Source organism: Pipistrellus hanaki (assembly GCF_964339955.1).
Source record: "Pipistrellus hanaki genome assembly, chromosome: 13".
NCBI lineage: Eukaryota > Metazoa > Chordata > Mammalia > Chiroptera > Vespertilionidae > Pipistrellus > Pipistrellus hanaki.
The window spans coordinates 59689895-59712355 of record NC_140515.1 but is presented as its reverse complement, the minus strand read 5'-3'; the positions used below and the strand labels follow the sequence as shown (position 1 = coordinate 59712355).

The 22461-nt window shown below is 50.0% G+C and overlaps 1 protein-coding gene across 2 annotated transcripts in view; it reads right to left on the bottom strand.

The window, feature by feature from the left end:
• SMARCC1 (SWI/SNF related BAF chromatin remodeling complex subunit C1) overlaps positions 1–22461 on the bottom strand; it is a 63635-nt gene that overhangs the window by 7034 nt on the left and 34140 nt on the right. For both annotated transcript variants that reach the window (XM_084901635.1, XM_084901634.1), the window contains exons 18-25: positions 21715–21828; positions 20671–20730; positions 17887–18145; positions 17059–17220; positions 6277–6332; positions 4964–5078; positions 4270–4424; positions 1930–2064 (exon numbers count right to left, since the gene is read on the bottom strand). In XM_084901635.1, coding sequence (XP_084757761.1) covers positions 1930–2064; positions 4270–4424; positions 4964–5078; positions 6277–6332; positions 17059–17220; positions 17887–18145; positions 20671–20730; positions 21715–21828 — 1056 coding nt within the window. The remainder of the gene's footprint in view (positions 1–1929; positions 2065–4269; positions 4425–4963; positions 5079–6276; positions 6333–17058; positions 17221–17886; positions 18146–20670; positions 20731–21714; positions 21829–22461) is intronic.

Sequence of the window (22461 nt, the reverse complement as noted above, 5' to 3'; positions counted from 1 at the left end):
GAAGATGCTGCCGGCCCCAGCAGGAGAGCGGGTCTCGGAGGGGGTTTTAGCCTCTGCATTACCTACCTTAGCGGTTTGTCTTTTTAAAACTTGTTTGTTTTTAACTGAACCAGCCTTTCTTTGGGAGCTGACCTTAATACCAAGGTCTTCACCCGGGGAAGTACTGCCCCCATTCCTCGCCACAAAGGAACTAACCGTAATTACACTCTTCTTTCATGAGTTCCTTCTGTCATTTCATAACAGAGAAGGTAACTAAGAGAAGGTAATTAGAATTAAACACACACACACACACACACACCCTGGAAGAGAGCCCAGTCCAAGCTCCACTGTGGAACGAACGGTCCCGGAAGCAGAGAGCGGTGCCCAGAGAGCAGCCCCGGGGGCACAGCTCTGCCTGGGGCGCCCCAGCCATGACCCACTCCTGCAGCAAACACCTCCTGGTGGACACCTCGCCTCTGACTGGGGGCCGGCCTCCATTCACTCAGGACAGTCCCAGGGCCTGGGATGGGCCAGCTCTGTGCTGACAGAGACACGTGGTGGATTCTGCGCCAAAGTGTCCCCTGGGTATGGGAGGTGGGCACATGAGTTAGTGAGTACCACACAGTGATGCTGTTGGATTGCCATGGCAACAAGTGGGGATGGCTGTCATTCACGGTGCAGGGCCGAGGGAGCCTGCACTGAGGGGCATGGGGGTGCGCAGGGGGCGGGGGTCAGAAGGGGTGGCCAGCAGCCTCGGAGGAGAGGGCAGCGATGCAGGGGACACTTCTGAGGCCAGGGAACTGGGGTGTGGTGCAGGGTGTGGGCAGGGGTGCTGCGAGCGGCTCTCGGTGCTCACAGTGCTCGCAGGGCCTGCTGTCTGCCAGCAGAGCTGGTGGTGGGACAGAAGTAGCAATGAGCTATCCTGGCCGTTAGAGCGAGGTGTCATGAAGGATGTGCCAGCACTAAGGGGCAGCTTGACAAATATAAGCAGATCCTCACATGAACACTCTTCTCATCTTAAGAGTACCATTCAGCCGAAACCGGTTTGGCTCAGTGGATAGAGCATCAGCCTGCGGACTAAAGGGTCCCGGGTTCGATTCCGGTCAAGGGCATGTGCCTTGGTTGCGGGCACATCCCCAGTAGGGGGTGTGCAAGAGGCAGCTAATCGATGATTCTCATCGATGTTTCTAACTATCCCTCTTCCTTCCTCTCTTTAAAATGTCAATAAAATATATTTATTAAAAAAAAAAGAAAAAAGAGTACCATTCAGAGACACCAATGTCTAGTATACAGATAAAAGTCAAAACAAAAAAATCATTCTAACTGATCCTCACATTGAGCCCATTGCTTAGTCACCAATTCCTTCTTTAGTCAACTCATTAAAGAATTTTCCATCGATCTTAACCCGTTTTTCCAAAACTTCCCTTGAGACACCACACGTTCCCTGCCCATTCCCATCATGTTCACGCTTCCTGCCCCACCCTCGGCCCCTTTCATCACCCTCTGGGTCCTGTTTGGGCCATGTCCAAATAGAAGTGCCAGGTCAGAAAATCTCTGTAGGGTCAGCACGGACGGCTGCACCCGCCCTCCCCTCCCCCAGAGCAGGGAGGAGACGGAGCCGGGTTGGGTCTGAGTGGGTCTGGTAGAAGGATCGGAAGCGAAGCTCCTCACACAGTGAGAGAAGCACCTACTTTCTGTGTTCAGGTCCAAGGGGACAGGGACTCGAAACAAGCCTTGTACAGACAGCAAGCAGGCCAGTCAGTCTGGGGCCCGAAGCCCCTCTGGGCCTGGAGAGCTGGGGCTGAGCAGCAGGGGTCCGGGAAGCAGTGCTGGATGTGGGAGCGCCCTCCCCGCTGCGAGACCGCCCGAGAGGGCAGAGAAGTCCAGGCCAGAAGCCGGCCTTGGTCCCGCACCGAGCTCAGCGGCCCCAAAGGCCCTCCGCGCACTCACCGCCTCCTTCTCTCGGTCCATGATCGTCTCCAGCTCCTCGAAGTGCCGGAGCTTGATCTCCAGTTTCTTCATCTGCGTCTCCACCAGAAGCGCCACCAGGGACTTGATTTTCCTCTCCTCCACGGCCGCCAGGTGCTGAGCACAAAGAATCACGGATTAAACACCTGCTCACAGAGTGACACGCTGCAGCAGCTATTCCTGCGTTTAACATGGTGCCCACATGCCCTCTTCGCGTGTTTCTATGGAACGTGTATTTCAACTTACACCCCGACTGTCCACACCTCTGGTCCTTACACACCGCCCTCCCAGAGGAAGGAACCGCGCCGGGCAGAGGCTGAGCCCGGCCCTGTGGGCGGAGGAGGACGCAGGTGGCCTGGGGGCATGTCCATGCATCACGCCTCTGCCACCCTCACCCCGTAGCCTGGCTTCCCCCCTCACAAGCCGCACGGGCAGGAAAGCACGGCGCGCATTCCTTGTGTTAAATCTGCTGAGCATCAGCTCCTCCTGCTTCCACACCCGGTTTGGGAATGACGGAGCGTGGTGAACCTATCTCTGTGCTTTCTGCAGAATCTAGACGGAGCTACAGGCAGGAGGGCTACATGCAGGCTTTGGGGAGCAGAGTGACAGACAGTATTTGAACACGAGCCATGTCTCCCTTCACTGCTGAGAAAGGGGGTTCAGGAACCCTCCAGCTGTTAATGTCTGCCTTCTCTGACTGCGTCACACAGAACACCAGTCCGAGAACAGCAGCCCAGCCTGTGCAGGGGAGCGCATGCGTGTGCGCTCCTGAATGAGAGATGCACGCACAGGACATAAAGCACGGCGCTCACAAGGTGCCTGATGGTGCTGTCTCCTTCGGAGGAGACCAATGCTATTAGTTTCTAGATGTTTCCATGATGTTTCTACTGGCTTTGGCAGGAAATGGTGTATTTTCTTGAGAATTATGCAGGAATGTGGGGACATCCCCAACTAGTAGGAAATAAAGATTATGAAATTTCATAACAGAAAGGTCCATCAAGTAACAAGAAAAGAAACATTAAAAAAAGACCGCAGCTTGAACCATCGAGGGACCACTAAGGAAACCACTATGCTGTGCACCTGAAACGCAAACAAAATCCTATCGAATGTCAACTGTAACTGAAAAATAAAAATTCAAAAATTAGTATTGGAAAATGACAAAAATTAAAGTCCCGCAGAGCAAGGGACAGCGTTGGAAATGAAGAACATGAGACAACGTGAGAATCCTAAATGAGTTCAAGATCATTATGTTTAAGAAAATGTAAAAAATATGGGTAAGACAGAATTTCAACAGATTTACTGTGTGTGTGTGTATATATATGTGTGTGTGTGTGTATATATATATATATATATATATATATATATATGAATGAATAATTGGCTAGAAAATACTAAATGGAAAAATAACTCAATGATTAAGTTTAAAAGCAGAAGACTTGACTAGTGAAGTGAAAGATAGGCCAAAAAAATATTCAAGGCCTGAGAGACAGGGAGGTGGTTCACTATCTGAGTCCCAGGCTCTCCTCGTCCTGCCGGAGTCCCTCTCGAGGACGCGCTAGGCCTGGGGTGGAGAGAGGAGGAATCTGCTGGAGCCACATGAAGTGGTGTGGCAGCTGGTGGCCCGGGGACTGCAGGCCGTGGGACCTCTGCCCGGGAGGAGGACCCAGGACAGCCCGACCTGCCATCTGCCAGGACCGCTCTCCACGCGGCCACCTGCTGCGGACAGAGACTCCCGAGGGCAGACTGGAGGATGGGGAGGTGCTTAAAATGACATATTCTTGCCTGGAACGTCTTATAATGCTAAACTAACACCAAGTGAGGGGAATAACATTCTCCTTTCTTCTTCAAGATGCTTGAAGCCAATCTGTGTTATAAATAGAGAAAACCACCCCCAGAAAAGCTGGCGAGTTCAAGGAGAAAAAGAGCTATTTTAGGTCCCCCCACTCCCCTTCCAGTCTGTAAGAGCAGGATGAAGTCTTTATACAAGGAAACAGATTTTGTCTTAAAATCACAAATATCTCAACCTGGTAGAAACTGGAACCACAGTCCAGTCAAGCTCTGCAGGCAAATTAGAGAGACTGCAAACCCCGCCTTCGCCCTGCAGCCTGCTGGGCCACGTGAGGACACGGCGGCCGTGGGGAAGGCGGCCGGTCCCCGCAGGACCGCCCCGCCCCGCACGCCGCCTGCACAGCTCCTCACCCAGAACACGTTCAGGCCAATAGTCCCTGCTCCTGGGTGCGGGCTCCTTACACCGGACACTCCCAACCAACAAACAATACGGCCTTTCAGCCGAGCGCGCAGGAAGGAAGGCTGTCGGCAAACCTTGGCTTTGGTTGCAGCGGAGGCGAGAGCAGCTGCGGCGGCCGTGGCCACGTTTCCCTCGGAAATCTCGTGTTCCACTTTCTTCTTCCTGAGCTCGCCTTCTCTGTCTTTACAAGCGTCAGTGAGCTCCTTGTTCTCTTCAGACTCCTTTTCCTCTGAAAGAACCAGAGCTTCCTCAGCAGCGCGGCCTCTCAATAGCTATCTCACGCTCCCTCCACCATGGACACCCGGCTGGTGCACAAAGGGCCCTCAGTGCCGGCCTGCCCGCTCCGAGCGATCAGTGGACCTCTATCTGAGACGGGTTTTCTAAATGGTGCCCTGTCTTCCCTTCCTTCCTCTCAGCTCTGTGTGAGGTTCCCTGGGACAGAAAGGGAAATTCAGGGAGCGAAGCCCTAGGGCAAACTGTTCACCCGTCAATGGGCGCTCATGGAAGGAAATCAGGACCACGGACAGCGCTTCCGCACCTGCTCGCCCTGGAGGGAGTGAGGTCTGTGCGGTGCCTCAGGGACCCCATCCACCTGTCTGTGTGCATGACTGCGAACACGGCAGCCACGGCATTAGCACGGGTGCCTGCCACAAAGCAACATGCACACTGATGGCCACAATTCAAATGGGACATGGATGTGACACAAACGGCCCACTTTTCTCCCCCGGTTGTCAGCGGTACCTAATGAAATCAGTTTCCTCAAATTACCTGACTTGATATCCTCACTAACTTCACTGTCCTGTTCCTTCTCGCTGGTTTTTTCATTGTCTCCATCCTGGGCTTTGTCACCTTCATCCGGCTCGTTTTCCCCTTTGTTTTCTGCCTGAATAGGGCACGAAAGAAGAGAAGGGGAGTGGGGGGGGGGGGGGGGGCAACGTCAGTGATATTATCATGGAATGACTGAAGGTTCTGCTATTTCTAACAAACAGACAAGGCTCAGAAGGGAAAACTGGAAACCAAATAATAACTTCACAGAAATACGTTTCACTGCCTCAACACCTGTGTGCTCACAGGACGATGCCCCCGGGACTCGGTCCCTGTCACGTCTGCTGTGAGGCCACGGCCACAAGGCCCTGAGGAACGTTCGGAGTTCATTTATGACTTACTGGCTGAATAGAGAAATACTTATTAAATAATCACACTGTTGTCCAAAAGCATTGAAAATGCACATTCTCAGCCAAGGAGCAGGATGAAATGCTGCCGAAATGAAAGCTGACCAAGCCTTCCCAGAGCCATTGGCTCATGGTCTGTAGGGAGAGCCACAACCGAGCACCAGTGAGCACGCTCTGGGACCAACAACTTCAATTCCCCTGCATGGCATCTGACATCACTTGCTGATTCTGAAATCCGTGACCTTGGACAAACAGGTAACATTGTCTATAAAATGACTTGATGAGGCTGTTTTAGGAACTAGGTGAATTCATAAAAGTACAAGGCACAGGACTGTAAGAGCTGGAACTAATCTTACTATCACCCTCTCCTTACCCACCGACAATTTAAAACAGCGCCTGTGGTTCTGTTCATTCCAACAGCGACTGCCGCCTTGCACCAGGAGCTCGGCCTTGAAGAGGCTGTAAAGCCTGCTTCGCCCCGCTCACCCGCACTCAGGATCTCTGATCTGAGACGGGATCGGATCACCAGCACCCTGGGCCCTTTGCTGCCCTCGGGACACTGAACAGTGTCTCCCCACCCCTCCCAGGTGGAAACTTTGATTTCCTAGCCTCCATTCCATTCTTTCTCGCTCTACCTGCTCTTTAAAATCTACCTCAAATATCACCGTCTCACCAAGTCTTTTCTAAATATTTTTCTTCTAGCAGTTCACTCTTAGAAAACCCCAGGTATTATATAATTTCTTCTGGCACAGGGATAGGACTTAAACCACACAATTCAATATTCTTAAGAACTACACTCTTATATTCACAGTCCCAGGGACTAAGAGGTCAGAATGAACCCCAACCATGACGTTCTGAGAGGCATCTTCCGTGGCTTGTCTGTTGTGGGAGAACTCAAACAGAATTCACCTTTTCAGGCTGTTGACCATCAGCATCTGTCTCCATTTTCTCCTCTTCAGCTCCTTCTACAAAGAAAAGAATAAGAACAAGTAATACAATCCAGACAAAAGGCAAGGCATCATATAGCTGTGAGTGTAGGAGACACCACTGCACACAGCACCGTGGGTGAACCTTACAGCACATGGTTGGCATAAAAACCCTGACATAGAGCAACACGTACTTACAAAAGGGGTGTTAGAAATCAGAGCAGCCTTTAAGCAGGGAAGGGGCAGACAAGGCAGGCTCAGGGAGAAGGCTGGGGGCTGGTCTGTTTCTTGATCTTGAGGCTGTTTTGCAATGAGCTGCCAACCGAGGGGCCCACTCTTCTGTTTGCATAAAAGTTAAAAGTTAAAAAAAATTTAAGTAAAATAAGTCCCTAAATGTTGTTTTTATTGAAAGGGCCATGAGCACAGCACATATATTCGGAGGCAGCGCTGGAGAAGCTGCTGAGCTCCGTCTTCTGGCTGGGTGCGCATCTGGTTGCTGTGGGAAGCAGGGGTGCCTGCCTCGCCGGGAAGACACAGGACCGCACAAGTGCTTCCTGGGCCGCCACGGCAGGGCCACCACGCGGGGCGTGTGCCTGGGCGGGGGCGGCAAGTTCAGAGACAAACAGCCTCGGGTGCAGGGAACTTTTTGTCACTGGGGATGCCGAGACAAGGGAGGACAGAGAGGAGGAATGAGAGTGGGACAGTGACTGAGGTGGCCACACATCCCATGGAGAGATGACGGCTTTTTAAAGTCTCAGTCACAGTTGCCATTAGTACTATCTTCACGTGCAGAGCGCAGCGTGGTGGTCGGACGTCACACAACGTGCGCCCTGAAGCAATGAGGAAGGCTTCCGGACTCGCGTGTCAGCCTCGCTCAGGGCCTCACTAACCCTCCCGGCACCGTTCCACCATCAGTGCCTGTGCCGCCGAGGCCGGCACAGTTCCAGGACCTCACACAAAAACAAGTTCGGCCACATGCTGTCTCTCCCTCTTGTAAACAATGGACAGCACAGATGCTTAAACCAATCTACCTATGAAAGCCCGGCGACCCGAACAGCACAACGCCCAGAACACCTGGTAGCTATGACGCACACTGCAGCAGCCAACCAATCTGATCCGGCCCCTAATGGCCTCCCCCAACACCCTAAGGGGGGGCCCTCCTCCCCACTGGCAACCCAGTGCCTAATTGGCCCCTTCACTCCAATCGGGACAGGGCCAGCTGGCCAACAGCCTGCAGCCCCTCCTCCCTCCAGCCTGGCCTGATGGGCCCCCAGCCGGACAGACCCCACCTGTGCACTAATTTGTACACCGGACCTCTAGTGTTTAATACGGACTAACACTGTTCTTTTGTGTGTGTGTGTGTGTGTGTGTTTTTTTAATATATTTTATTGATTTTTGTACAGAGAGGAAGGGAGATAGAGTTAGAAACATCGATGAGAGAGAGTCATCGATCAGCTGCCTCTTGCACACCCCCTACTGGGGATATGCCCGCAACCAAGGTACATGCCCTTGACCGGAATCGAACCTGGGACCCTTCAGTCCCCAAGCCGACGCTCTATCCATTGAGCCAAACCGGTCTCGGCTTGTGTGTTTTTATTTTTATTGATTTTTTTAGAGAGGAAGAGAGAGGGATAGAGAGCTAGAAACATGGATGAGAGAGAATCATCGGTCAGCTGCCTCTTACACACCTCCTACTGCAGATGAGCCTGCAACCAAGGTACATGCCCCTGACCAGAATTGAACCTGGGAGCTTTCAGTCTGCAGGCCTACGCTCTATCCAGAGCCAAACCGGTTTCGGCTGGACTAACACTGTTAACGAATAGGAAAATCCCCCTTTCTCTAATCCTTGGAAATGAATGAGATCAGATGATCTTGGCCTCAGGGTTCAGGCTGGCTAGGAGCTCTCAGAGACGTACTATAGTATTTGAGACACTGAGCCTCCCAGGAAGCAGGAGAGCCTTATTGATCATCACCTTCCTCCAATGCCCAAAGCCTGAACACCAGAGGTGGATGAAGTGTGACAGGTAACAGCTCAGCACCAGAACGCCGAGCCCTGGCCTGGTGCAGGGCCGGGGAAGGATGCCGGGAGGGACTCCCACACAGAGCAGCCCAGGTGATCTCAAACCAGAGGCCACCCTGTAGGCAGTTTTCTCCGTCTTCATTTCAGCCAAAACGAGGTCCGAGCGATGAGCCACAGAGCAAACACAAGGAAGAAGCCCACTAACACCGGCACGCTGACCAACAGGTTCGGAACCCAAGGTGCGCCAACAGGAGGGCGTCAGATCCTGCCTCTCCAACCGCCGTGGGTGCAATGTGAAAATAAATAAAATGGAGAATCACAAAGATCTCTGACCCACAAGAGAATGTAAGAGGTAATCAAAGATTTAAAAAAAATTCAAAAGATCAAAGCAGTGCAAACAAGGTGAATTACAAAACTGTAAAGCATGCCTAAAGAAATGACTCACACATAGGACAAGATGAAAACTGCAAACGTGGAAAACACACGACAGAAAATGAATCCAGGGAGTGGGTGCCTTGCCATGGCACTGGCCAATACAAGGTAAGAACAGAGCATTATTAAGCCCGGTTGCGTGGCTCAGTGGTGGAGCCTTGACCTATGAACCAGGAGGTCACAGTTTAATTCCCGGTCAGGGCACATGCCCAGGTTGCAGGCTTGATCCCCAGTGGGGGGCGTGCAGGAGGCAGCAGATCCATGACTCTCATCATTGATGTTTCTATCTCACATGTTCCCTACTTCTGGGTGGGTTGGGGGGGAGGGGAAGAAAGAGGAAGAATAGAGCATTATTAGAAATAAGCGTAACAACATATTGAAGAAAAGATTTAACTCACTAAAAAATTATTCAATTTTTAGACTTTTAAGAACTGAATAAAAGAATGTCAACAGCATTGCAGGGAGAAAACGAAAATGTACATCACAGCAGGTGAGGGGGGTGAAGATGCTTCTCTCTTACGATACAGGGCACCTGAACACAGCACGCCGGTGGGAAGAGGTGTGTGCAGAATCAGAGAAGCACGCATACTCATCACTTTCGGCTCACATGAAGTGCTTAATAAGTACTGACCACCAATTGGGTCTTAAAACAAGCTTTGTCTTCTCAGGGAAGGCAGGAGCGAGGCCGTGCTGGGAGCTCCCTCACACCTGTCAGGCCGCTCCCTGCATCAAAGGCCGAGCACCCACAGAGCCGCCTCTGCATCCACCCAGGCCCACAAGCCCGGCAAACACCTATCGGCTCCACCCTACCTCTGCAGGCTGCTCCTTCCTCGCCCTACTTGCACTTCCTGTGGCGGCCAGCCTGGGTTACTCCCCTCCCTCTACAAACCTCCCATTCTCGACCCTGCGCCTTGGTGCTCTCTGCTCTACAGAACTGAGTGTGTCTCCAATCTGGATCAGTGACATCAAAACCTCTTTTTCAACACTCAGCTCAAATCCCGCTTCCTTTGCAGCCTCCTCAGTCTAGAGTTACTGGTCCCCTTGTTACTTCTTACAGCACTTCCTGTGTACAATCCTCCGGGGACAGTGAAGACAGCTTCTACATTATACCCCAACCCTCAAACACGGAATTATTCCTCCATGTACGTATAACTCTTCACAAAAACAGCCCCCATCTTTACTTGTGTTTTGTATAATTGTGGAATAGCACAAGATCTATATAAAGGAACCAAAAGGCCTGATTTGATCAAATAGTCCCCAGAAGGCAGGATATTGTATGATATAATGGAAGCCAGTTTCTTCCTAAAAATACACAACCTACAATCTAATATAGTCCTCAGGCAAGTCTCTGAAATCCCACCCAGCATCAGCGAGTCTTGGAGGTTAACTGTCCGTTCTGCGCTGCTCAGAAGTTTGACTGTGTTTTAGTGCCTCTCGAAACAGAGCTGACAGAGCCCTTTGGAGGCGACGTGGCCAGAGCAGCCCCGTCCACGGATGCAAGCCCGATGCCTGAACACTTCCCCACTGTTTGCTCAGGTTCCCAGCCCAACGCGCGCCTTCTTACGGAGTGCTACGGAAATCCTCCTGGTGAGAAGAACGAGGCCATTTATAGGCTATCAATAGCATCCGAGGCAAGAACTACAACAGCCACTGTTGGCTTTAAGTTCCTAGAAAATGGCCTTTTCAACACTGACTGTCAGCATGCTCTTCCTCTCCCAAAGGACTGGACAGAGCTCTTCACCTCCTTGGGCCCTAGAACCGATTAGCGGCGTTCCTCTAGGCAGTGGTCGGCAAACTCATTCGTCCACAGAGCCAAATACCAACAGGAAATGATTGAAATTTCTTTAGAGAGACAAATTTTTTAAACTTAAACTTCTTCTAACGCCATTTCTTCAAAATAGACTCGCCTAGGCTGTGGTATTTTGTGGAAGAGCCACACTCAAGGGGCCAAAGAGCCACATGTGGCTCAAGAGCCGCAGTTTGCTAGCCACGGCTCTAGGGCAAGCACGTCAGACTCACAGGCTACCACGGGCCAAATAGTCAAGGTTTAAACTTATGTGGGCCCACACAAAAAGCTTCCATTTTCACAGAAACATGTTTATTCCGATAGAGATCTTGCTGAATACAAAGGGCTGAAATATATGAGTTGTCATAAACATAAAATAGGATATTTTAATAAAAATGAATATTTTTTCTTGAACATTAACTTGTCAGATACTGAATAACTGCACAAATAAGCGTATCGCAAATAAACCTATTTTTCTTTTCTTTGAAAGCGAGATACTTCCTGTTGCGCACACCAAACAAGTCAGTTTGAGACTAATGACGTGGCCATCGTTGCTAAGACATCCGCTGCCAGTATTAGTGGAGAGGAATGTGCGCCTGCGTGTAAGGGAAATGAATGCAACACGTTATAGTCATCAGTCATTAGCGAACATTGTAGTTCATTATTAATAATTATGTATAACAGGATATTATAAAAAGTTACAAAACATTTATTAAAACGTTTCTTACATACTGTTATGTTGGCTGGGCCGCGAGTTTGACATGCTTGCTCTATGGAGAGCTGTGGCAAATGGCACCAGATGCACTCCATGGCACTCAGTGGACAATCCACTCATTGGTACAAAAGTTCAGTAACTTAAATCTCTCAAATTCTCTAAACCAGAATGAGGACAGGCAGTGTATCTATTCCATACCGAAAACATAAAATAAAACCAATACCCGAGGCCAAAAAACATAAATGAGGGTTTTAATAATAAGTCTTCCTGGACTCCTGACAGGCCCTTGAGATCGAGCACATTCCATATGGGGGTGGGGGTACCCCCAAAGGGGCTAAGATTGCCCATGTTATGATAGTTATGTAGGAAAAAGTCCTTATTCCGAGGAGATAGATGCAAGCGGAATTATTTTGGGTGCAAAGAATCATGATGTCTCCAACTTACTTTGAAATAATTCATGAGAAATAAAAACTACAATCATTAATTTGGATCGCTGAGAGAGAGTGCATGGCAGAGCTGGGCTGGCAGGCATGGCCCCCTGTGCTCACCCTATCAACATGCCAGATGTCTGGCCACAAGCAAGCAGGCTATCGGAAAGGCCGTTTTGTACTGCCTGCAAACTGTAACTGGAAGGAAAGGAAGGCTGACTCCAGGTCAAGTAAAGAAAAGTTCAGTAAAGCTCTTTAATAAAAGCCTAGTGACAGAGTGAAAACATTACCGTTGACATTTAAGTATGTCGTGACATTACCTTATTAGAAGTAGGTAGCAGTCTAACAACTCCTCGGTGGGCCTAGCCTTACCTAACAGCATGAACTGGACCCACAGGTGAGCCCTGAGACTCGTGCTCAAGCCCCTTCACTGGCCCCTCAGCTCGAGTAAACAGCCGAGCTCGCCCACAGCCCACCATCTCCCACACCCAGCTCCTTGTCCTCGATGCCCTCGCTGCCCCTCAGCTGTGCAGGCAGCTCCCGGCCAGGCCCGTGCATCCCAACGCCGGACACTGACCTCCGAGGACAACACGCTCCCGCTCTCGCCTCATTCACATCTGCTCAAAAGTCACTTTTGGTTAACGTTCTCTGACCACTTAAAACTGCACTGTATCCCCCAACCCCTAGTTTATTTTTCAAAACGCTACTTACCAACCAACATCCTCTTTCCACGTATTCACTTAATACATCCCACAAGCTTCACACCTCGGTTCCCACACATCGCTGCTCTCACTTACAGTCTATGAGACAGGAGCTTGGACCTTCTTTGTTCCCCAGCCCCTGGCACAATCATGAGAACCAGGATAACAAAACACATTTACCACCTCTTTATCCTGGGAATTCCCTGGGAGAGAGAGACCATCGTAGGTCTGCCCTCCTGCGTGTCGCAGGCTCGGGCACGGGAGCCAGAGACAGCTCTGCTGTGGTCATCAGCACCTCGTGGCCCACAAACGACCCCGCTGCTCCTCCTGGCTCCCCGCCGGGTCCTCATGCAGAGCGTGGTGTCCCCCCAGCATGAACGGCAGCCCAGGGGCCGCCTCACAGGCCTCTGTCATCCATGCCTGCGCTGTGTTCTTCCGGGGTGTGCTGCGTGAAAGAGGCTGAGCTCTGGGGTCCGAGTGATTTAATGCCTGAGGCAGTCCGATGTTCATCAGCCTGTGTAACCTGCCCACACCTCAGATGCCTTGCTTTTACAACACAAACAATGCCAGTCCTTCCCAAAGGTCCCCCGAAAAGAAATTCAAATCACCTGTGGTGATGACAAATGTGAGCCCTCAGAAAGGAACTCGGGTCCAAGACTTCTGAGAAACACTTCAAGTTCTCTTCCTATCTTTTCTCTTCACTCCTCCCACCTCCCCCTAGGACCAAGGGCACATCACACCCAGCAATACCCCTAGTTAGCTGCAAAAGGCCTCAAGTAGCAATGGCACCTTTCTATCCACAGAATGGTCTCTGGCCAAAGAAAGCAAGCACTGTGCAAGTTTGGAGACGTCAGCAGATATTGGTGATGTATTTTTATTGTGGTACTTAATTTATGATGTTAATTAAGTTAGCCCCTTCGGTGAAGCTAATGCTCACTTCCTAAATAATTCCCACATAAAGTCCCCTAATAAAGGCAACCAAGTGTTTCAAGCCTGGTGCTTACATATCTTTACCTTTATGTCACCAATACTCCCTCCAATCCAAATCCACAGTGAAAAGTTAAGATAGGCTAATGAGAGAAATCCAAAGAAGTCTTGTATTTCATGAGGAACCTTTCATTTTTCCCTCTTTATTGTTTGACCTTTATAAGAGGTTAATAGCTGTAGCACTGTAAATAGAGCATCACAGTAAAAAGTATACTCTGCAGTGTGCATTATTGTACTCTGCAGAAGTTCAATCCTCTCTCGATAAGGAAGAGTCTACATCATTCTATTTCAAATCAGCGAGCTATCTATCACGTAGCGTACTGTGAGTTGACGTGTAAATGTAGTGCTTCCTGGCTTTGAACTCCCGAGTGTGCTGAGAGAAAGGAGGTGCTGACTGCCCCACACCGGAGCCTGCACAGGGAGTGCATTGGCTGCTCCCTGTCGGTTCTTAGTCACAGCCCATAGAGTCGTGGTGAGGACCACAGGCCAGCATGAGCTCCAGGGTCTGCTTACAGCTCCTTCTGCAACATCCATCTCTCGCTGTCTTTCCTCTGCCCATCCTGCTGCAACAACTACTGAGGGCATGCGCTCTGGGGGTTCCCTGCGGGCCCCCACCGTCCCCTCAGCCTGACCCGCCCTGCACTCTGCAGAAAGCAACCTTCCCTCAAGTGGGGCCCAGCCCCAGGGGACTACGGTAGCTATATTTTTTTCCCTCGGAGAACATTTTTTCTTTGTTTTAAATCCACTATACCAGAAATGGCTCCTTTTACACCCTGTTTCTTAACCACTAATGCTCCTGGCATCATCTACCAAAACTGCTCAGCAGATTCACACGGAAAACACCTCCCTGGTTCTGCAGAGCACAGACGCTTCTTTGAAATAAAGCAGCAGCTCTGCCAATCCCATTCCCACAGAGAGCCCAGAGGCCCTGCAGCCAAGGAGCCAAAACACACACAAACGTCTGGGAGGACAGGCAGGCTTTCCCAGGCGCTCAGCAGCCCGGCTCCCGCCTCCACGGCCGCCTCGTGGTGCAGAATCAACAAGCAGAGAGATGTGGCCGGGCTTGCTAATGCAGCCTCCACCTCAGAGAGGAAAACCAGTGGTTTCCAAACGAAGAAATACGGTGAAAACGCCAAGTTGATTTTTAATTGAAAGGCTGGTATCAGGATGAGTAACTACACGTGGGCTGAAAACACGTGGGCCAGTAATTGGTCCGCAGGGATCGAGTGAGCAGCGGGGTCCCTCTGCAAAGCTGTTCCTGTCTCCACAGCGAGGCTGCTGGACAGACACTTCTCAGAGAAAACCAGGGAGCCCCATGAAACGCCCGGGAACCCCGAGGTGCAGGCTCTCCGCTCACACCGCCCAGAGCGGAGCACCGGGAGACCGGCTGTGCATGTGTCGAGGGCTGGCTAGCCATTTTATTTTTCATCTCATATTATCTTTATCTTAAAGAATGAAAAAGACAAAAGATAATTATTGCAGCTGAAGTACACAATTGAGACAAAGATGGAGCTAATTAGGCAAGATGCCAGCAACTCTTTAGCTTGAGTTATCAGTAATTGTTTCAGAAGGAATAAAAAGAAAACCACAAGCTACTGAAGAAACAGGGGAACGCACTCCTGCTGACCTATCTGATCAAGAGCTAACGTGCACGTGGCCGTCTGCTCGCGCTGGGCCGGGAAGGGAGGTGGGGGGCCAGCTGGGTGATTCTGAGGTGTGGGCGAGTGGGTGGGGACTTGACTCTGGGTCCTGCGGCTTGGTGTGCCCCAGACTCTGGCAGGAGGGAGATTTTCATATACATCTAATTTTCTTTCATCTCTGACACTTCCATTATAGCAATATTATAATATTCCCTCTAATTCCCTCTTAATGTGTGCAAATTTTGTACACTGGGCCACTAATTGTATATAAAATAATATTTTTGCTGTGGCTGGTTTAACTCAGTGGATAGAGCATCAGCCTGCAGACTGAAGAGTCCTGGGTTTGATTCCAGTCAAGGGCACATTGATTCCAGGTTGTGGGCTCAGTCCCCAGTATGGGGGGCATGCAGGAGGCAGCTGATCAATGAGTCTCTCATCATTGATGTTTCTCTCTCTCTCTCTCCCTTCCTCTCTGAAATCAAGTAAAAATATATATGTATATAAAAAATAATATTGTTGGCTCAGTGGAGAGCGTCGGCCTACAAACTGAAAGGTCCCGGATTCGATTTCGGTCAGGGCCATGTACCTTGGTTGCGGGCACATACCCAGTGGGGGATGTGCAAGAGGCAGCTGATCGATGTTTCTAACTCTCTATCCCTCTCTCTTCCTCTCTGTAAAAACTCAATAAAATATATTAAAAATAAAAATAATATTGTTACCTGGTTTGTAAATAACCTCTTAAACAGGAACACTTCCCATTTGAAAAGCCAGGTATTGCTCATGAAGCTACTGAGTTAAATTTCAATTCTCTTTAAGATTGATTAAACAGAAGTAGATAATTAAAAGTCCTTGCGTAAAGAAACTAAAAACAACTTACATCGTGGAAAGACATCCTATGTTCATTGATGAAAAGAGTATTATTGAGATGGCACTACTCCCCAAACTGAATGCAAATAAAAGCCACCACGAGATGCCACCTCCCCCCGAGGCTGTCATTACAAAGAAGGGAGGGGAACGACGCTGGCAAGGACGTGGAGAAATCACCACCTTTGTATAACATACCGCCGGCGGAACACAGCGCTCAGCCGATGGAAAGCCGCTGAGAAGCTCTTCCCACGTTACCCAGACGACCCAGCACCTCCAGCCCCGGGCCGAGCAGGGAAAGCCGATGCTCACAGCCACGCACGCGGGCAGCATCGGTCACACGAGGAGGGGAGGAGGCATCCACTAGGAACGGGCTCGGCAGGAAGAGACGCCGCTGACTGACTGGCAGGAACACACTCTGAAAACCTCACACCGAGCACAAGAGTCGGATAGAGGCCATGCGTGGTGGGACTTCATCTAGAGCAGGGGTCTTCAAACTACGGCCCGCAGGCCACATGCAGCCCCCAAGGGAGTCTGATCCTGCCCGCCAGGTTTTTTGGGCAGTGAGCGCAGCCAAGGTGTTACAGTAGGGATTAGTAGTTCATATAGTCCGGCCCTCCAGCTCTCTGAGGGACCGTGATCTGGCCCCCACTTTAAAAAGTTTGAGGACCCCTGATCTAGAGGAAGGTCCAGAAGAGGAAGTGCGAGACGGAGAGCAGGCTCCTGGTCACCAGGCGACAGAGGAGGGACGGGAGGGGTGCTCATCGTAAGGTGGGATTTTGTTTTGGGAGGACGAGAAGGTTCTGAAACTTGATGACACTGATGGCTGGCAATATTGTGAATATGCTAGAAGCCACTGGATCACATACCTCTAAGGGGTTAACACAGAGGATTTTATGGTGATTGAATTTGGCCTCAATTTAAAACAAAACAAAAATAAACTTGAACCTACAGAGCAACATATGAACTCCAACAATGACTTCAGTCCTTTCACCATTCTTGTGTCTGTATTCTTAAAATCTACATCTAGAAACTGAAAAGCAGAGTTTGCAGTGTGACACTGTTAACACTATGGGAGAATGTTAGTCCTACCGACCACAAAAGGAAGCAAAAGGACCACTCCCGCTGGGAGACAGGCCTATGCTGACCGCAGCACCCATTCCAGCAGCTCCCCGAAGCTGCGGCGACTCACCCAGCTTCTCCGGCTCCTCGGGGCCCGTGCCTGCGATGCAGCTGCTCTCCAGGCCGAAGGTGGGGTCCACTTTCCCAGAGGCTCGAGCTGCTTCTTGCACTTTCTTGACGTGAGCTTCCACCAGTTCCAGGGGCACCTCCTCCCGGACCCGAGAAAACTCCTCTGTTCACGACAAACAGGACGGGGACCTGGTTTTACACGAGGGTTTGCTTCACGTGGATCCCCGACACCCAACACGTACCAGTGTCTGTGTGCAGTGACCTTTCTGGGGACTCAGTCCCACCTTCCCAGGACAACAGGGCAAACGAAAACTCACGCCCAGTAATGAAAACCTAGTGCGTGTCCTAGTATCTCCCTATATAATAAGACAGATCTTTGAATCTGTATCAACAATCAAAACTGCTGTCTAAATTTCATCCAACTGCTTGGCTAGATGGATAATACAGAAAGCAGCAAGCCGACACCAGGAAGCAGGGGGTTCTGTGGTGAAGGTCTCATCCTGACTCTAAGGCAGTTCCAGGGCTCACAGGACTCCTTCTGCCAGTCGTGGCAAATTTCAAGTGAGTCACCACATAAACCGTAAAAAATTCCGATCCCCCCAATTCTTAATGCTTTTAATTTTAAAACTATTACATTTTAAGTGCGCCAGTTTAAATTGTTATCCCTTTAAATACTACAGTATCGCATGGGGCAAAGCCTGGTTTTGTTATGTAAGTAACGGAATGAACGTAGCGCAGGGGGACGTGTGAATGGGTAACACTGGTGTGAAGGGAGGTGGCGGCCGCTGTCTGGCGTGTCTGCAGTGAGATGGCTCAGCAGAGTCCATACCCAAAGCCGCTTTGGCTGCAGCAGAGGCCACTCGGGGGTCCACCACGGAGGCCAGGAAGGCTACTGTGCTCATGACGGGGTTTCCTGACTGGCTGAAGGGGACCGGCTGGTAGGCCAGGGGCCCCAGGGAAGCGTCCGAGTTCTCCAGGTACGGGTCCTCGATGGGGAGCCGCAGGAAGTGGAGGATGCACTCGTCCTGAGTCCGACTGCCCACGTGCTCCGACACTTTGTTCCAATCGTCCTTGTACATCTCCAGGGCCTAAGAGAACAAAGGGCTTTCGTATCGGGCAACAAGGAAGTGCCCTGTGACTATTTTCCAGACAGTTTATAAACAATAATGAAAACGGCCATACTCTGTATTAAAAGGTGTGCACATTATAAAGGAGAAACACCTGTCTTTTATTAATACACACGATTGTTTATATAGAAAATACTACGGAATGTATAAACAGGATACCAACGCTGGAGAGTATTGCAAGGTCACAGGACAAGAGGAAATAGGAAAGCTTACTTGTGTTTCTATATACACCAGCAACAAAAAACAGTTTAAGTTGGGGGAAATTAAAGTATTTAAAATAGTATAAAAACAAAATACTAGGAAATAAATACATGAAAGAATGTGTAAAGTCCACAAATTGAGAAAATAAAACTTTCTGAGAGAAATCAAAGACCTAAATAAAGAGATACTGTGCTCATTGCTACAAAGTCTCAGTACTGTTATGGGTCAATTCTCTCCAAACTGAACTAGATCCAATGCAATCCCATTCAAGCTCCAAGCTTTTGTTGTTAGAGATTCAGAAGGAGTACTAACATGTATGAAGTACACAAATCTCTAGTTTTAAAATTTGTAATTTTTCATAGAAAACGCTAAAAAACTTCAATTGAACAACAACCAGAATAGTAAAAACCATCTCCACCGAGAGGGAGGGGGATAGAATGGATAAAAACTGGAAAACCATGTGAAGCTGAGAGTCGGGGAATTGACCGGGTACAGACAATCTACTCAGTAGCTTCCCAAAGTTCTCTCTAGAGCCGTAATCCTAGGGGCTTTCGCAGTCTGGAGACAGTTTGGTTGACTAACTGGGGGCTCCACTGGCATCGCGCGGGCAGAGGCCATGGGTGCTGTTCACACTGGACAATGCACGCGAGCGCCCAAGTGCCAATAGCGGCTGACGGAACATCCCTGTTCTAGACCATTACACAGTCACCTGACTTCATGTTCCTACTAAGCCATTAATTCCTGACAACACCCCACAGAAAGGTGCTGGTGGTAAGCAAAGCTGCCTTCCTGTTTCTTGTTCTGTAAGTGCGGACACCACCTGCAGATTCAATTACATGTTTAACAGAAAAGCCAACCAGGCATGGTTCTCCCTGCAGGAGAGGACACGCCCTGTGTGTAAGACTGTGGGGCTTTCTTGCTGGGTCTGGGTCAGGGTCAGGGTCAGGTCATCGGTGTCCCGGCCTAGGACTCCCTTTGTGTTCACGCCCGCTAGTCCTACACAGAGAGAAGGAGATGGAGAGGGGGGACGTTTTGGTGTCAATGTGCAGAGGGAGAACTGATGTGAGACTGTTTCTCTGCAGAACCCAGATTCTAAAACAGCAACACAGCACTGAACTACACCCTCACACGTCCTGAGCCTTTTCAATTACCTTTCATGGCAGACAGGCCCAGACAGAAAGTCTTGAAATGTAAGCAGTGGCTCAGAAAAGAGCTGTGTATCACTGATACTGAGTGGGCAGATGAGCACCAATTACAACAGCAATAAAGACTCAAAAAGAATAAATCTTTTTGGTTTTGATTCAGAGAGGAGCAACAAAAGGAATCTTGGAACTGCCATCTGAAGGAATCTAGTTGATCAACCACCAGCAGTGTCCTTGAACCTGTGGCAGCCACTGTCCTGGTCCGTGCGGGTGGCACTGCCAGCACGTCTGGCCATAACGCCCTCACTGGCCCTGCGTCAGCTCCCACAGCCCATCTACCCCACACTGAGCCGTGTCACAGCTTCAGCTCACCCGGCGACCTTGTTCTGTAGCTCAGGACAAGTGGTCCCTCTTCAGAAATGGCTGCTAAACACCAAAACAACCGTCTCCATGTCCTGCCCGTCTTAACAGACATGGTCCCCAAGACCTACTTGTGTGGCACTGTGAGTCCCCGAAGTCAGAAGAAACCCAAAGGAGGATTCACTAAGACCGACTAGCAGGATGCTGGTTACTGACTAGCAGGATGCTGGTTAATGCCACTGTTTGCCAGTCTGCTGCTTTCATAAACAAACAGTGCTGTCCACCAGGGCTGGCATCGTCAGCTGCTTCTCGGGGTCCTTCCGGGAAGGAGGCGGCCATACACCCAAACGCATAAAGCACCAGGACTCCCCCACATGACTCAGGGGGCGGAGCTCAGGAGAATGGGATCTAAACCAAGGCTCAGCCTCAAAGGCGCATCTGCTGCTCCAAGCCCGCCGATACCGACAACGAGATCCCAGAAAGGCCAGGCCTTCCAATTTAGGAGGAGAAGTTAGAAAACTTGAGCAAAGCTCCAATACTACTTATTTAACGTTGGCAACGGATTTTAAACAAAAGAAACCCAACCTGGGCCAAAATAACACATATCCAGGCTTGATCTCCTCCTGAGGGCCAGTGTGTAACCTCCAGGTTGACACTTACATACTAAAGCCCCACTGACACTCATTACCCGGACTTAAGCATCTCACAGGAAGTTCCACGGTCGATGGCAGCGCCAGTCCGGGAACAGCGCCCCTCAAGGCGGCCAGGCTCTCCTGTGCTCACCTCCAGCAGCAGCAGGGTCTCCTGCTCCGTCCACTCCCGTCCGGCGCTGGCACCTTTACTCTGAAAACAAACCAGAGTTACTGCCTTATACATCTTAGCAACAAGTAGTTGCTCTGCCTGACTAGTGTGGGTCAGTGTGAGCATTGACCTATAACCAGGAGGTCGCAGTTGGGATTCCTGGTCAGGGCACATGCCCGGGGTGTGGGCTTGCTCCCCAGTGTGGGGCGTGCATGAGGCAGCTGATCAATGATTCTCTCATTTATAATTCCATCCTTCCCTCCCCCTCTCCATTCCTCTTTGAGGTGAACAAATATATATACATTAAAAGTAGGTTGTAGTCACTTCTAATTTGTCACACTGTACCTTCAAATAACATTTATGCCTCAGATATGAGAATTTCAATACAATATGCTTCCATCCCCCGCCCTCCCATCATATGCGTGGCCTTCATGTCCACGTGCTGCTAAGAATAAGGGAAAACACCTTTCACGCTGGCCCACGTGACCTCCTGGCACTCTGTATTCTTCCAGTGACCTAGCCCCTCCCAAAATGCCTTGTCAAATCACCACATTTTCATTTCATCAGTTCTCCTCACTGTCCCTCCCACGCCTCCTGCTCTGCGGTCTTTGTCCCGTCCATCCAATGTCTCCTCTTGGTCCTGTAGTTTCAGTAAGCCTAGCCCTGCTTTTTGCTCTATTCAGCCTATTGAACTCCTGAGTTAACTTCAGGTATATTTTTATATTATACAATATCCATTTGATTCCTTTTATATATTCCAATTCTCAGTTGAAAGTCTCCATTTTGTCCTCTATTTTACTTAACATATCAATAATAATTTTTAGATACTTATCTTCTAATCATATAGAAAAATGGTAAAGGTGACTGTTCTTTATAAAATGCCATCAGATTAGTAGGAAGCTCACCTCCTTACACGTTAGACAGTAAATTAAGTGTCCTATGGGAAGTGACATTGCACATAAGGAAGAAGGACGAAGAGGACATGCTGCATTGTAGTCAGTGTCTGTCTAGGAAAAACATCCTTACCTTTGCCAAGGTTTTTTTTGAGTAAATGTCAGTTCGGAGACCAAAGTTCTGCAAATCAATTGGCTTTTCCTTGTTCTTCTCGGGGAAATTTAACATCTGCTGCGCAGCAGGGACCTGTGAGTCACGTAAAGGAGAGAGAGAGCTGCATTAACCTCTGAAGCCCAGGGCCATCCTGGGAAAGGGGCCTCTGTAGCGTGAGGGACCTGCTCAGCACAGGAGACCCAGCCTGGGACCCTCCTCACACAGCTCCAGGCCAGTCTCCCCTCCTTTGCTGGAGCCCAAGAGAGTGGCCGGGAGAGGAAGGCAGAGAGAGAGAAACATCAATGTGAGACCCACTAGCAGAGACCACACCGAGAGGACATCCTACTGGGGTTCTCCCTGGGAGCTCCCCACAACCTCTGACCTTAAAGACCTTAGGGTGTGGGAGGGAGAGCAGCCAGGGAGAGGTCAGTGGGGAAAAAAGAGACATGTCATGCTTTCAACAATGAAGAATTAAACTAAAAAACAACCACCCTTAGGATGGAGGACCGAGTTGCTCTCCCTCCAGGGAGCATGCCCCCGCCTCCCCCATCCCCATCCCGGGCACATTACCATGAGCTTCCTCCTCCTGAGCCTACGGGCCCTTTCTCTGCCTTTAGACCAGTGGTTGGCAAACCACGGCTCTCGAGCCATATGTAGCTCTTTGGCCCCTTGAGTGTGGCTCTTCCACAAAATACCGTGCGCACACATACAGTGTGATTGAAACTT